This window comes from Vombatus ursinus, unplaced genomic scaffold (assembly GCF_900497805.2).
Source record: "Vombatus ursinus unplaced genomic scaffold, bare-nosed wombat genome assembly UNPS02004596.1, whole genome shotgun sequence".
Classification (NCBI taxonomy): Eukaryota; Metazoa; Chordata; class Mammalia; order Diprotodontia; family Vombatidae; genus Vombatus; species Vombatus ursinus.
The window spans coordinates 2353491-2367654 of NW_020944374.1; the positions used below are offsets into that span (position 1 = coordinate 2353491).

At 38.9% G+C, this 14164-nt stretch overlaps 1 protein-coding gene across 1 annotated transcript in view; it reads left to right on the forward strand.

Moving 5' to 3' along the window:
* SH2D1A (SH2 domain containing 1A) overlaps nt 1–14164 on the forward strand; it is a 40824-nt gene that overhangs the window by 2041 nt on the left and 24619 nt on the right. The window contains exon 2 of the mRNA XM_027838580.1: nt 3082–3381. Within this exon, the coding sequence (XP_027694381.1) occupies nt 3082–3381 (300 nt within the window). The remainder of the gene's footprint in view (nt 1–3081; nt 3382–14164) is intronic.

Consider the following 14164-nt stretch of genomic DNA (forward strand, 5'->3'; position numbering starts at 1 on the left):
CCCCCCCCCCCCCCCCCCCCCCCCCACTTTGCGCCCAGGATGCTTTCTCTTCTAATCGCTGCCTCTTAAAATCTCTAGCTTTAATCCCACCATGAGGCATTCATACTTTCATGATCTTCTTTCCTTTTTAGTGTTTTCCAACTTCCCAAATTATTTGGTATTTACTTTGTATCGATTTTGTAGTTACTTCTCTATCTCTGTGTTGTCTCTCTTGCAGTGGTATGTAAGCAGGGACTGTTTGCATTTTTATCTTTGTAGCCCCAGGGCCTTGCAGTGCCTGGCGCTGAGTAGGTGCTAAGCAAAGGCTTATTTTATTGCTTTGAATTGCAAAGTAGAGCACAGGAGAGACAAAGTACTTTTCAGAGATCTTTTCTTGCTCAAGCCTCCAGGCTGAAGTTTTGTTTGCTAAGTTCAGGTTCAGTAATAACCCAGGGCTGGAATGAAGATGTCAGTACCTTTCAACCACCCTGTACTTACGAGGGGGCTGGCGTAGCTGTCAGTTTGCTTGGGAGGTGACAATGGGGCACTGGCTGTGAGAATTGTACTATTACCTTATAATTTATTTCTTCTTTTTTGAGACTATCTTGGTGGTGTTTCTCCCTGCAGTACCCGGCTGCTTTGACAGGTGTGCTATTTTAGCAAGGGAGAACAAAACAGAGACAAAGAGGTAAAATATCCTCTGCTCCTTTGCTGTCAGGCCTTCTGTGCTCTGTGTGCATGTGTGGATGATTTATTTGGTGCTCTTAGGGAGATTGGGTATCGTTCCTACATTATGCTTGGGGGTCCACCTTATTCAGAGACTTAGGCCTCTGTGATGTGATACAAAGGGTCTTCCCCAGAATATCTTCTTTTCTGATGTCGGAAACTCTACCAAAAGCAGTTTGTTTCTTTTGCTTAAGCATTTCCTTCTCCATTAGCTCTGTTAATAGGCAGATACTTATAGTATAGGAGTTAAACGAGCTGGGTTCAAATTCCCTTTCTGTGGCTTGCTACCTGTGTGACTGAGCAATTCGCTTCAATTCCTTGGACCTCAGTTTCCCCTTTTGTAAAATGAGGGGGTTGAACTAGATAGCCTTTGAGATTCCTTCCAACTTTAGCTCTCTGGTCCTACGTATATCCTCGGACAAGTCACTTCCATTCCCTGGACCTCAATTTCCTCCTCTATAAAGTGAAGGGGTTGGACTAGGTGGTCTTTGGGGTCCTTTCCAGCTTTAGATGATGATATGATCCTTTATGACCTTGGACAAGTTATTTCATCTCTCTAACATCTAAGTGTGGATTGTGTTTATCTGGTGGCATTTCCTTGAGTAGAGAATTGGGTGCTGGGATCCTGGGAGAATTGAGGTGGGGGGGGAGGGAAGGGAAGAATTAAGAGGAAGGAAGGTACTCAAGAGAGAAGAAAGGGCCCGGTTGCTCACCCCACGATTTTGCCCAAGTTAGTCCTTGAATGCCCTCCTGTATGCATTCCTTTTTATTCCTGGTTTTGGAAATGATTACATGAGCAAATGTGTGCCTGGTTACTTTAGGTAGTCAGGTTGATAGATGCCTTATAGATTAATGGTGGAGCTGAGCACCGCTGAGAATTGGACAGTCAAGAGAAAGTATGAGAGGGAGCACTGGTACTAGTTGCTATGTAGATCTCTCTTGATGTTGTCCTTAGGTGAAGTGGGTGAAAGCAAGTATCTGGCTTTGGCCTTAGGCAGCAGAATACATCAGTGGAACAGGTGCAGATTTTAAAACATTCTTTGTACTTTGTTCTCCTTAATTTGAGGTTCCCCTCCAGTTGTGCACTTATGAGCTGATTGAGCAAACAAGAATAATATTATATATAATATATAGTATTATAATAATATTACCTACCATCTGGATAACTGTACTAGGTAATTGAACAGTAGTGATCAGAAGGATAGAAGAGAAGAAACATGCCTGGTCTCCGCTTTGTACTTTCAGAATTTCAACTTGTAAAATAGAGTTTGAAGGTGTTAGCGTTAGACTAGTCAGGTTCTGACATTAAAAAAAAAATTCCAACTGGGTTCCCTCAAAAGTGCTGAGAATTCTTAGAAATACCATTTAGAGTATACCGGGTTTGAGAATGGAAGCTGCTTCTCATTTCAAAGAAGTAAATTAAACTTAAAATGTTGAAAAGGAACGCTAGGTGAACATCCTTTGAGGTTCCCCTCAGAGCTCTCCTTCTGAATTTACAACGCATTTCCGAAAGAAGCCACAGATAAGGCAACATAGTAGTAAAGAAATAACTTAACAAGTATCAAGTAGTGGTTCTGTACTCAAGTGCTGAATTGTGAATTGTGCCTTGAGAGTTCATACCAAACTGCGAATAACTGTTAGATACTTAGATACTTTACTTTTAAGTCTTGTAACTCATGAAACAGTTAAACAAGGAGGTTCTTTGGAAGGTAAGAATTTTGTGCTATCCTCCTTCTCTTCCATATTACCTTGTATCTCTTACACACACACACACACACACACACACACAGTTATGATACATGCTCTCCCCAATAGAATATAAGTTCTTTGAACAAGCACTGTTTGCCTTTTGTCTTTGTACCCCTCCTGCCTAATACATTGCCCGGCACATAGCAGTTGCTTTCTAAATGTTTGTGATAATTCATTTTCTGAGCTGACAGCTGTCACCTCTGGCCCTTCACTTTGCAGGAGTCTTGTCCATTTCAGTAGCAGTCACCCAGCCTGTCTTCCACTTTTTAGCGTCTGGCTAGGGGTTAATCATTTTGGTGCTTTGGCCACCTAGTTGAGGGCCATAATGGCTCTCTCCTTGCAGTCCACGTCTGAGTCAAGTCCTCGGTCTTGGCCCTCCGCCTCAGGCAGGCTGCCCAAGCTTTCGGGTGGGCTGGCCTGGATTTGCTGTGACGCCCACGGCAACCTTGGCCCCGCCCCTGGCCCCTTGTAGACTTTCTTTCCCCATCCCCCTTCCCCCAGGTGAGATGAGTTGGTTAAGGTATGAACTTGCTGAATCGCAAAGTGTGAAAAGAAGGTTTAAAGAAGTGTCGACAACATCCTGTTGATCTGGTACCTTAAAAAAGCCCAACCCCAAACTGTTTCTAGGTGCTCACAGAGCCAGGGTGCTGACTTGTGCGGGGCATCATCATCATCATCAACAACATCATCATCAACATCCTCATCCTCATCCTCATCCTCTCACACCCCCTGGGCACCCTCGCAGCCCCTTGTGCAGGCTACCAGCTGTCTCAGCTTGTCGCTTCTGGCCATGGACTCGGTGACCGTCTATCACGGGAAGATCAGCAGAGAGACCGGGGAGAAGTTGCTGCTTGCCACGGGCCTGGATGGCAGCTACTTGCTGCGGGACAGTGAGAGCATGCCTGGCGTCTACTGCCTCTGTGTGCTGTGAGTATGGGAGGCTGGGGCCGACAGCGGAGGGAGAACCCGTGGGGGGCCCGAGGCTGGGGGGCCCGGCCAGCTCGCCCCGAGGCATGCAGGTGGGAAAAGGGGCCGGGCGATCCTGGCCAGTAGTCCAGTGCAGTCGGCTTTGGAATGCAGGTGGGCGGGACGGTTGCTGCCCATCAAAGCCCTGGAGGCCCCTGGCCCTCGGGCCTCTCTGCCCTACACCCTACAAGGCTGCAGCTTGTGCTAGGCTCACCTGGTGGGGAGACTTGTGGGCAGGCCACTGGGACCCACGGGCCAGGGTTAGTCGCAGGCCTCAGGACCTGGCACCTTGTCCCCAATCTTCTCTCAATTTCTGAAATGAAACGTAACTAGCAGAGCCTCACCGAGCCCCGGGGCTCTGGCCTGGTGAAGCCAGGGAACTTCCTTGAGGGCAACCCTTGCCCCTCTGTAGCGAATCCAGCCCTGTCACTGCCCTCTCCTTAACTCCTCCCAGCACCTTCAGTTTGGCGTAGGGGAATTACAATATTTTTACTAATATTTGTGCTATCTTTGTACGGCTGTGCAGTTGTTTTCTGTTCACCTTCTAGATAAGGCAGAGTTTTGATTGAGTTTTACTTAGTACTTTTGCCAGCTAAGGCAATATAGTCTAACCTCTTTGTTTTAAAGGGGGATTAGAAGACTTGTCCAAGGTCACACGTGTAGTAAGTGGTAGAGGTGTGATTTGAACCCAGGTCCTCTGACTACAGAGCTTCTGACGTTTCCCTTGCACTACAAAGTAAATAACTTGTTGAATATCACAACAGCTGGTATCTGACAAAGTGGACATACCAAGTCAGGCTCTCCAGCTTTACATTGCGCTGTTCAACCCCTCCATCCTCCTTTGCACATTAATTAGGGGGAAAGACTCTACTTATTTGGGAAAATTGCATTATTTGTACTAATACTTATTTGTGTCCTTGGTTTATCCCCATGCTACACTGAGTATTATGAGAGCAGGGGGTGGGTCTTTCTTACCTTTCTTTATTCAAGAAGTTTTGCTCCCTAAAAAACCAAAACTTTGTTTAATGATATTCCTTGGATAGATTAAAACAGAAAAAGTGTTGCTTAGGAGCACAAATTTAATACCTAGCAATAATAAAAGTAACATATTTATGTAGCAATTTACATAATTTATCTCATTTGATTCCCATAACAACCTCAGTAGCTGATGATAATTTGCTTTGTTAGAACACCGAGAAGATTTTTCTAGCCAGCCATATGCTCAGTATTCAAAGCCAAGTGTGGATGCTTCATGACTTGATAAATCTTGAAGTAGTGACAAGTACTATATAATGTATTAGTAAGTCACGTTTATATACTTAAAAATTTAAAAGTTGAACAATTTAATGTTTTTATGAATGATTTAGGGATGACTTTAATTATGCCAAATTTTTGGAGCAAAAATAGAGCAGGAGAGAAGGAAGTATTTTGAATGTAAGTTAGAGATGGAAAGAAGCAGTTATTAGTTTGGATTCATGTAATTTAGAGATGTGTAGGTTGTGGCCTTATAAAGTAAAATTAAATGATTATGAGAACTGGGAGGATACTTCTAGATTATCAGTTCAGAAATGGAGCTGAGGCATCAATGAACAAAACTGTAGAAAAATAGTTGAGAAAATAAAATGATATGAATACTGTTTCCTTTTTCTGCCTTTGGAGAAGATATCCTTGTCCATACTGATCTATAATTATGTTCTCTTTAGCATCCATGCTTTTCAGTTTTAATTGATCAAGTTTTAGTTAGTAGTACTTTTGCGGGCTTAAGGCAGTGCAAATATAATTTTTATTGCCAAATTGAAATTCACAAAACATCTCCCAGAGAGGGACTTACATTAAGCGAAGTGGGCCAAATCATTTCCCCTGAAATATAGGATCACAGATTTTAGAACTGGACGAGACCTTAGAGATTTCCTCCAACTGTCCTCATTTTAAATATGTGGAAACTGGGGCCCACAGATTAAGTGACCAACCATGGTCACATAAGTAGCAGAGCTGGGACCATTGCTCACAAAAAATCTTAATACATTACAGCTTTATAAACAACTTGTCTCTAACCTACTTTTCTAGATTTATTATATGTTACTCTCTCTCATAGACTCAATTATCCAGTCAAATTGGCCCTTTTATTATGACTCACACAGAAGACAGTCTCTGGAACCCATGCCTGGGGAATATTCTCTTTCCTTCCTTCACCTCTTGGAATCCTTTGCTTTCCTTCAAAACTCACTTCAAGCAGCACCTTGTGTAGCAAGGTTTTTTTTTTTTTCCTTTCTTTTTTTTTAAATTTAAATTTTTAGTTTTCAACATTCCCTTTCGTAAGCTTTTGAATTTGAAATTTTCTCTGCCTCTCCCTCCCCTCCCCAAGACAGCATGCAATCTGATATAGGCTCCACATATACATTCTTGAACATATTTTCACATTAGTCATGTTGTAAAGAAGAATTAGAACCAATGTAAGGAACCACGAGAAAGAAGAAACAAAACAAAACAAAACAAAAAGAGAGCAAATACTAGGCTTCGAGATGCATTCAGACTCCATAGTTCTTTTTATGGATGTGGATAGCATTTTTCCATCATGAGTCTTCTGGAGTTGTCTTAGATCCTTAGCAAGGGGTTTTTAACTTTTTTTGTGTGTCGTGGATCCCTTTGGCAGTCTGGTGAAGGTTTTGGACCCCTTTCTCAGATAAATGCATAAAATAAAACATATAAGATTACCAAGGAAAGGAATTAAAATTATGTTGAAATAGTTATGAAGATATTGAAAAAAAGTTCACAGGTGCCTCCCCCCCCCACAATCCCCTTGTATTTATTTTCTATATACCTATGCTCTCTCTCCTAATAGAATGTAAGTGCCTTGTGGGCAGGAGCCATTTCTTTTCTGTCTTTGTGTGGTCGGTGCCTTGCACAATGCCAGGTACAGAGAGACTGGACCTGGAATTGCGGTGTTAGAGGGAATTCCAGACCTTTCTCCAGAGTTGCCTCGATCATCGAGGGAGCCAGGTCCCCATGTGTCAGAGACAAGATGAACCCAATGCTCTCTGGTTTCCAGAGCCAGCCCTCTGTCTCCTAGCTCAGGCTGCCACCTGACTGTGTTGTTAACTTCAAGGTTCTGCAGGTGCCTGAAGTATCTTCTGAGTCGATCTGAGAAAAGATTAAATGGTGTTTATTTAGTGATGTCTTAATGTTAATGTATTTTAGTATATTCCAGTTTTAAAAATTTGAACTCCACATATGGGATTGTAGAAGGAACTTTGGATGTCTAGTCCAAATCCCTCATTTTACAGATGAGAAAACCAAGGCCCAAAGAAGTTAAATGATTTGCCCAAGACTACACAGGTGGTTGGCTCAGCCGGGAATCATATAGGTGAGAGTCATCAGTTAACCAGAATATCATGTTCCCTGTCCATACCAGATATGTAGGAATTCATTGTAAATGTTGTAAAGAAATAGGTCCAAGGGAAAACTTACTCTGATCTTTTTTTAAATTTACATTTGGTGGTGGTTGTATGGTCTGATATTTTCATTTTAGGTTGAATATCTGTGTTTTTTTAAGTAGGAGCAAGAGAAAGATCTTGAGAAAGGTGCAGATGGCTCTTGACAGAGAGACATGAAGGATACAGAGTTGGTGCTAGGAGGTGTAGGATGAGATGTAAAGAACACGATTCTGATGGTGGGGCTGATTTGAGAAAAATCACAGAGAAAAGACATTGCCAGAGATGATAGGGACTTAACTGAGGACGTAAAAGGAGTCTGAGCTGAGAGAACGAGAGGGTAGGGATGGCAATGTGTGATGAGGCAGCCAGTGAAAATTTTCACATCTTTTGCAGTTGCACCTGTTGCTGTGGTTGGTTCTGAACTCTGTGGTGAAATATAAAGATGTCTGGATTAAGAATTGAGTAGGCTTGGGTTTTCCCCCTAACTCTCTGTGTCCTCCTTACCCTAATTCTGAGGGAGCTGAGTGGTATAATGAATAGAGCTGTAGTCTTGGAGTTAAGAAGGTCTGAGTTCAAAATTGGTCTCAGACATTTCCTAACTGTGTGACCCTGGTCAAGTCTTTTAACCACTGTCTGCCTCAGTTTCCTCGACTGTAAAATGAGGATAATAATAGCACCTACCTCCAATTTGTGAGGATCAGTTAAGATATTTGTAAAGTGCTTATCAGAGTGCCTGATACTTAGTAGCACTTAATAAATGCTTGTTACCCCCTTTTCTCCTCTCTCCCCCAAAAACTTAAGTCTCCCTAGGCTTAAGTATTCTCATCTGTGAAATGAAGACAACACTACCTGCTTTATTTTCTACTGACATTGCAGGAACTAATCCTCAGCAATTAAATTCAACCAACATTTATTAAGCTTTACTTAAGTGCAAGGCATTGTACAAAGAAATAAATCATAATTATCTAGAAAGGCAGCTCAGTTACCTAGTTGATAGAGCTAGATTCTCATATTTTCTAGATAGATGCCTTTTGGTGTAGTAGTACCTGGAGAGCTGGTCCTATAGTCAGGAAGACCTAGTTGCAGAGGCCCTACTTCTGACATATACTGGCTGTGATTCTGGGTAATCCTCTAAGGCTATAAGTTGCAGAGAAAATGCTGACCTGCATCGTTTACTCACTAGGGAGTTTCCTATACCAGGGAAATCATAGGTCCAGTCCCTCTCCTTATCCCTAATGATAATAGCTAAGGTTTATATAGCACGGTAAGGTTTTGGAAGCCCTTTCCATATGTTACACATATAGGGAAAAACACCCTAGCTTTGACCCTGTCCTAAAGGACAGGAGCTAACAAATTGATGTCTGTGGAGTGTTGGGAGAGGATGAGACAGGTAACATAAATAGCCAGTTTCTAACTTGTATTATAGTTAAGTTCATAGCAGAAGTCAAACAATATCACCAGAGATTCAAGTGAAAGGGAGAGATTTGTTTTCAGCTTGGGAAATTGGTGAAAGCATTTGGGAGAAGTCAGCAGCTGATCTGGCTCATAGAAAAGAATTTGCATTAACGATTGAGATGGTAGTCTGAGGAGGCATAGGGGTAGAACATCTAGCAGTCCCATTTCTATGGAGTAGAGTGCTTGAAGTACCATGAAATAAAGCTGGAAAGGAGGGTCAAAGCCGGATAGTAAAGCGCATTGCCATTTTTATCCTCTTGTCTAGGTAGAAGGGAGCCACTGAAGGTTTTTGGACAGGAAAGTGCCAGTATTAAGAAACCTACTTAGGCAATTGTGTGAAGTTTGGATTTCAGATGTGAGAGTTTGCAAACAGGAAGACCAGTTAAGTTATCATAGTAGTCTGGTAGAGCGGGAGGTGCTTTGACATTAAGTGATAACAGTAGGGCTTGAAAGGAGGGATCAAATAAGAAAAAGGGAAAGAAATTGCAGAAGAAATAATCCTAGCCCACATTTATTTGGCATTGTAAGGTTTTTGTTTTTATAATTTTTTTCTCCTTTTTGTTTTTACATTACAGTCAATTCTGGGAATATTCTTCTCTTTCCTCCTGGCATCATAATTGAACCTTCCCGTGTACCAAAGAAAAACAGCTGGCTAAAGCCTCTCAATACTGCCTTAGTTGCCCTCTCACTCCCTGCTAAGAGGAGGGGAGAATTCATAGAGATAACTTGTCTCCTTTGATCCTCACAACATCCCTTTCAGGTAGATGCTATTATTATCTCAGTTTTACAGATGAAGAAACTAAGACTCAGATTTGAAGTGATTTGCCTGGCATAGCTTTTGAAAACCTTTCAATTATGATGCTCTACTTAGTAAAACATTGGATTACTAGTCAAAGAGCTATCACTTTGGCCCTCATACGTTGATTCAGATGTGTTTTGGGGACTTCAAATCTTATACGCAACCATTTGGATGGAAATTTATGTTTACACTTATTGAGTTTCAGTAGGAGGTGGTACTAAAAAATTTGTCCGTCTAAGTTTCATAAATTTAATCATATTCTAAATGCATTAAAGAATTACTTGTCTACTTATACAATGAAAAATCCCCCCTCAACTTTTGGCCTAAATACTAATTTTCATATATCATATATAATTTTTCACATATCATAGGTCAAGTATCTGTGATTTTGGTACTGTGGGAACTCCTAGCAAGGCAGAATGTAAATCATCTCTAACTTAGTAGATAATCTAAAAAAGTTGTCTGAGGCCCAGAGTGGTTAAGTGATATGCCCACATACATACAACCAGCATCAGAGCAGGGATTTGAATCCAGGTTTTCCTGACTAGCAATTTTGACCATGAAAGGAGTGTGCATTCTCACTCTTTTGGACTTTTTTATTCTGCTAATGCAGAGCACCACTGGGGAGTTCTTACCTGGTTTTAAGGAATATTTTTCTGATTTCCATCCAGTGACATTCATCCTTTTGAAGTTTATTTGGTGAGAGTTACTTATCTGGTGGGAGATATGGCCTTAGGGATAGTATTACTTCCCACAGACCACATTTCAAAATAACTTGAGGTAAAATTAAAGCTTTCTGCTAATTCTTTGGATAAAAGGATGACCATCCTAGGATCACAGATTTAAAGCTGGAATAGAACCTAGAGGCCATCCAGTCGAACCCTCTAATTTTACAGATGTGGAAACTGAGAAAAATGTAAAGTGCTGGCCCTTCAGATGGTGTCACTTGGGGGTATATTGAAGTGTTACTAATCTGGGAGGGGAGCAGCCTTGTGATGGGTCATAAATCTGACATGACAGATGTTTGGGGAGAAAAGATGTAAGTTTTGTTAAAGATTTCTTCAAATGCAGTCTCCCAGAATGTGCTCACACAGGCAAGGGACTGCAAAATTCCCCCTAAATTGCTCCAATTTTTATTCCCTTGATCAAACCATTCTGGCTTCTTTTCTTTACCAAACGTTCTCAGTTGACATAATATTGATGCAAGTCCTTTTTCTTATCCTGAAGACATTCTGTTTTTTGAGAATGTCCAGAGATTTCCTGTATAAACAAATCTGCAGTTTATCAGCAACTTTATTGCCTCCTTTTTATGGTCTGCAACCTTGTGGGTCAGCACAAATTATTTCCCCTTATTACAGCATTCTGTTATAGTCATACACAAAAACTTAACCCTTCACTTGGTATAGAAATCAGAACACTGAATCATCCCAAATTATCTTATATTTAGATTTAGAATGTATTTGTGTGTGGTGGTAGCTATTTTTACCTTTCTAGTTTGCTTAACTTAGGCTAATATTAAAACCACATTCTTTTTAAATTTAATTTTAATTTTTTCTCAATTACATGTAAACTCAAATTTTTAACATTTGCTTTTAAAAATTTTGAATTCCAAATTCTATCCCTCCCTTACATCCCTCACATCTTATTGAGAAGGCAAGCTATTTGATATAGATTATATATGTGCAGTCATGCAAAACATTTCCATATTAGCCATGTTGCAAAAGAAAACACAGACCAAAAAAAAACTGCAAGAAAAATAAAATAAAAAAAGTATTCTTCAATCTGAATTCAGACTCCATCACTTCTTTCTCTGGAGGTGGATAGCATTTTTCATTGTAAGTCCTTCAGAATTGTTTTGGATCATTGTACTGCTGAGAATGGCTAAGTCATTCACAATTGATTATCAAGCAGTATTGCTGTTACGGTGTACAATATTCTCCTGGTTCTGCTCATTTCACTTTGCATCAGTTCATTTAAGTCTTCTCAAGTTTTTCTGGAAGCATCTTGCTCATCATTTCTTATAGCACAATAGTATTCCATCATAATCATGTACCACACCTTGTTTGGTCATTACCCAATTGGTAGGCCTCCCCTCCATTTCAAATTCTTTGCCACTATAAAAAGAGGTGCTAGAAATATTTATGTACAGATAAGTCCTTTTCATTTTTCTTTTATCTCTTTGGGTTACAGATCTAGTAGTGGTATTGCTGAGTCAAAAGGCCATGCACAGTTTTATAGCCCATTGGGCATAGTTCGAAATTATTCTTCAAAATGGTTGGATCAGTTCATACCTCCACCAAAAGTGCATTAGTGTCCCAATTTTTCCACATCCCCTCTAATATTTATCATTTTCATTTTCTGTCATATTAGCCAATCTGATGGGTGTGAGGTGGTAACTCAGAGTTGTTTTAATTTGCATGTCTCTAAGCAGTAGTAATTTTGACCATTTTTTAATATGACTACAGATGGCTTTGATTTCTTCTTCTGAAAACTGCCTGTTCATATCCTTTAACCATTTATCAACTGGGGAGTAACTCATATTCTTAGAAATTTGACTCAGTTTTCTATATACTTGAGAAAGGAGGCCTTTGTTAGAGAAACTTGCTGTAAAATCCGCACCCCCCTGCTAGTGTTCTGCTTTCCTTCTAATCTTGGCTGCATTGGTATTGTTTGTGCAAAACTTTTAAAATTTGATGTAATCAAAATATCCCTTTACATCCCATAATGATCTCTGTATCTTGTTTAGTCATAAATATTCCCTTATCCATAGATTTGACAGGTAAAATTGTCCATGCTCCCCTAATTTGTTTATATTACCTTTTATGTTTCAATTGTGTACCCATTTTGATATTATCTTGGTGTATGATGTGAGATGGTGTTCTGTAGCTAGTTTCTGCTAAACTAATTTCCAGTTATCCTGGTAATTTTTGTCAAATAGTGATTTCTTGCCCCAAAATCTTGAATCTTTGGGTTTGTGAAACACTGGATTACGATGGTCATTTGCTACAGTGTGTTGTGTACCTAATCTGTTCCATTGATTCACCACTATTTTTCTTAGCCAGAACTTTGTAATACAGTTTGAGATCTGGTTCTGTTAAATCACCTTCCTTCATGTTTTTTTGATGATTTTTTTTGCTCTAGAAAATGATTTTTTTGGTAATTTGTTGAGTATGTCACTGAATAAGTAAATTAATTTAGGTGGAGTTGTCATTTTTATTATGTTGCCTTGGTGTACCCATGAGCAATTAATATTTCTCCAGTTGTTTAGACCTGACTTTATTTGTGTGAAAAGTATTTTGTAATTGTGTTCATATAGTTCCTGGGTTTGCCTTGGCAGGTAGAATCCCAAGTTTTTTATATTGTCTGAAGTTATTTTAAATGGAATTTCTATTTCTCTCTCTTCTGCCAGACTTTGTTGGTAACATATATAAATGCTGATGATTTATGTGGGTTTATTTTATATCCTGCAACTTTGCTGAAGTTGTTGATGGTTTCAACTAGTTTTTTAGTTGATTCTCTAGGATTCTTTATCATCATATCATTGTAAAGAGTGATAGTTTTGTTTTTTCGTTGTCTATTTTTATTCATTCAATTCCTTTTTCTTGTCTTATTGCTATAGCTAGCATTTCTAGTACGATATTGAATAAAAGTGTTGTAATATAGAGCACTGGCCTTGAAGTCAGGAGGTCCTGAGTTCAAATCCAGTCTCAGACCAAAACATTTGCCACTTACTAGCTGTGTGACCCTGGGCAAGTCACTTAACTCCAATTGCCTTAAAAAAATAAAAATAAAAAAAGTGTTGTAATAGAAATTCTTACTTCACCCCTGATCTTATTGGAAAGGCTTCTAGCTTATTCCCATGACAGATAATGCTTGCTCTTGGTTTTAGATAGATATTACTTATCATTTTAAGGAAAGCTCCATTTATTCCTATGCTTTCCAGTGTTTTTAATAGGAATGAGTGTTGTATTTTGTCAAAAACTTTTTTCTGCATCTATTGAGATGATCATATGATTTTTTTTTAAATTGTTATGTTCAATTATGCTGATAGTTTCCCTTATATTGAACCAACTCTGCATTCCTGGTGTAAATCCCATCTGGTCATAGTGTATGATCTTTGTGATATATTTCTTTAATCTCCTTGCTAATACTTTATGAAAAATGTTTGCATCAATATTCATTAGGGAAATTGGTCTCTAGTTTTCTTTCTCTGGTTTTGTTCTCCCTGGTTTGGTATCAAAACCATATTTGTGTCATAAAAAGAATTTGTTAGCACTTTTTCTTTGCCTATATCCACAAATAATTTATATAGCATTGGAATTAACTGCTCTTTAAATGTTTGGCAGAATTCACTTGTGAATCTATTTGGGGATTTTTTTCTTAGGGAGCTCATTTATCACTTGTTCAATTTCTTTTTCTAAGATAGGGTTATTTAAATATTCTGTTTCTTCTTCTGTTAATCTGGGCAGTTTATGTTTTTATAAATATTCATGCATTTCACTTAGATTGTCAGATTTATTGGTATATAATTGGGCAAAATAGCTCTTAATAATTGCTTTAATTTTATCTTCACTGATGGTGAATTTACCCTTTTCATTTTGATACTGATAATTTGGCTTTCTTTTTTCTTTTTTAAATCAAATTTACCTTTTTTAAAAAGATTAAATCAAATTTACCAGTAGTTTATTATTTTCCTCCTGTAAAACCAGCTCCTAGTTTTCTTATTAGTCCAATGGTTTTCTTATTTTCAATTTTATTAATCTCTCCTTTGCTTTTAAGGATTTATAATTTGGTGTTTAATTAGGAATTTTAAATCTGTTTTTTTCTAGTTTTTAAAAAAATGCATTTCCAGTTCATTGATCTGTTCTTTCTGTATTTTATTGATGGAAGCAATTAGAGATATAAATTTTCCCCTATGTAATGGTTTGGCTGCATCCCATAACTTTTGGTATATTGTCTCATTGTTGTCATTCTCTTTAATGAAATTATTGATTATTTCTATGATTTGAGTCACTCGTTCTTTAGGATTAGATTATTTAGTTTACGATTTTTAATC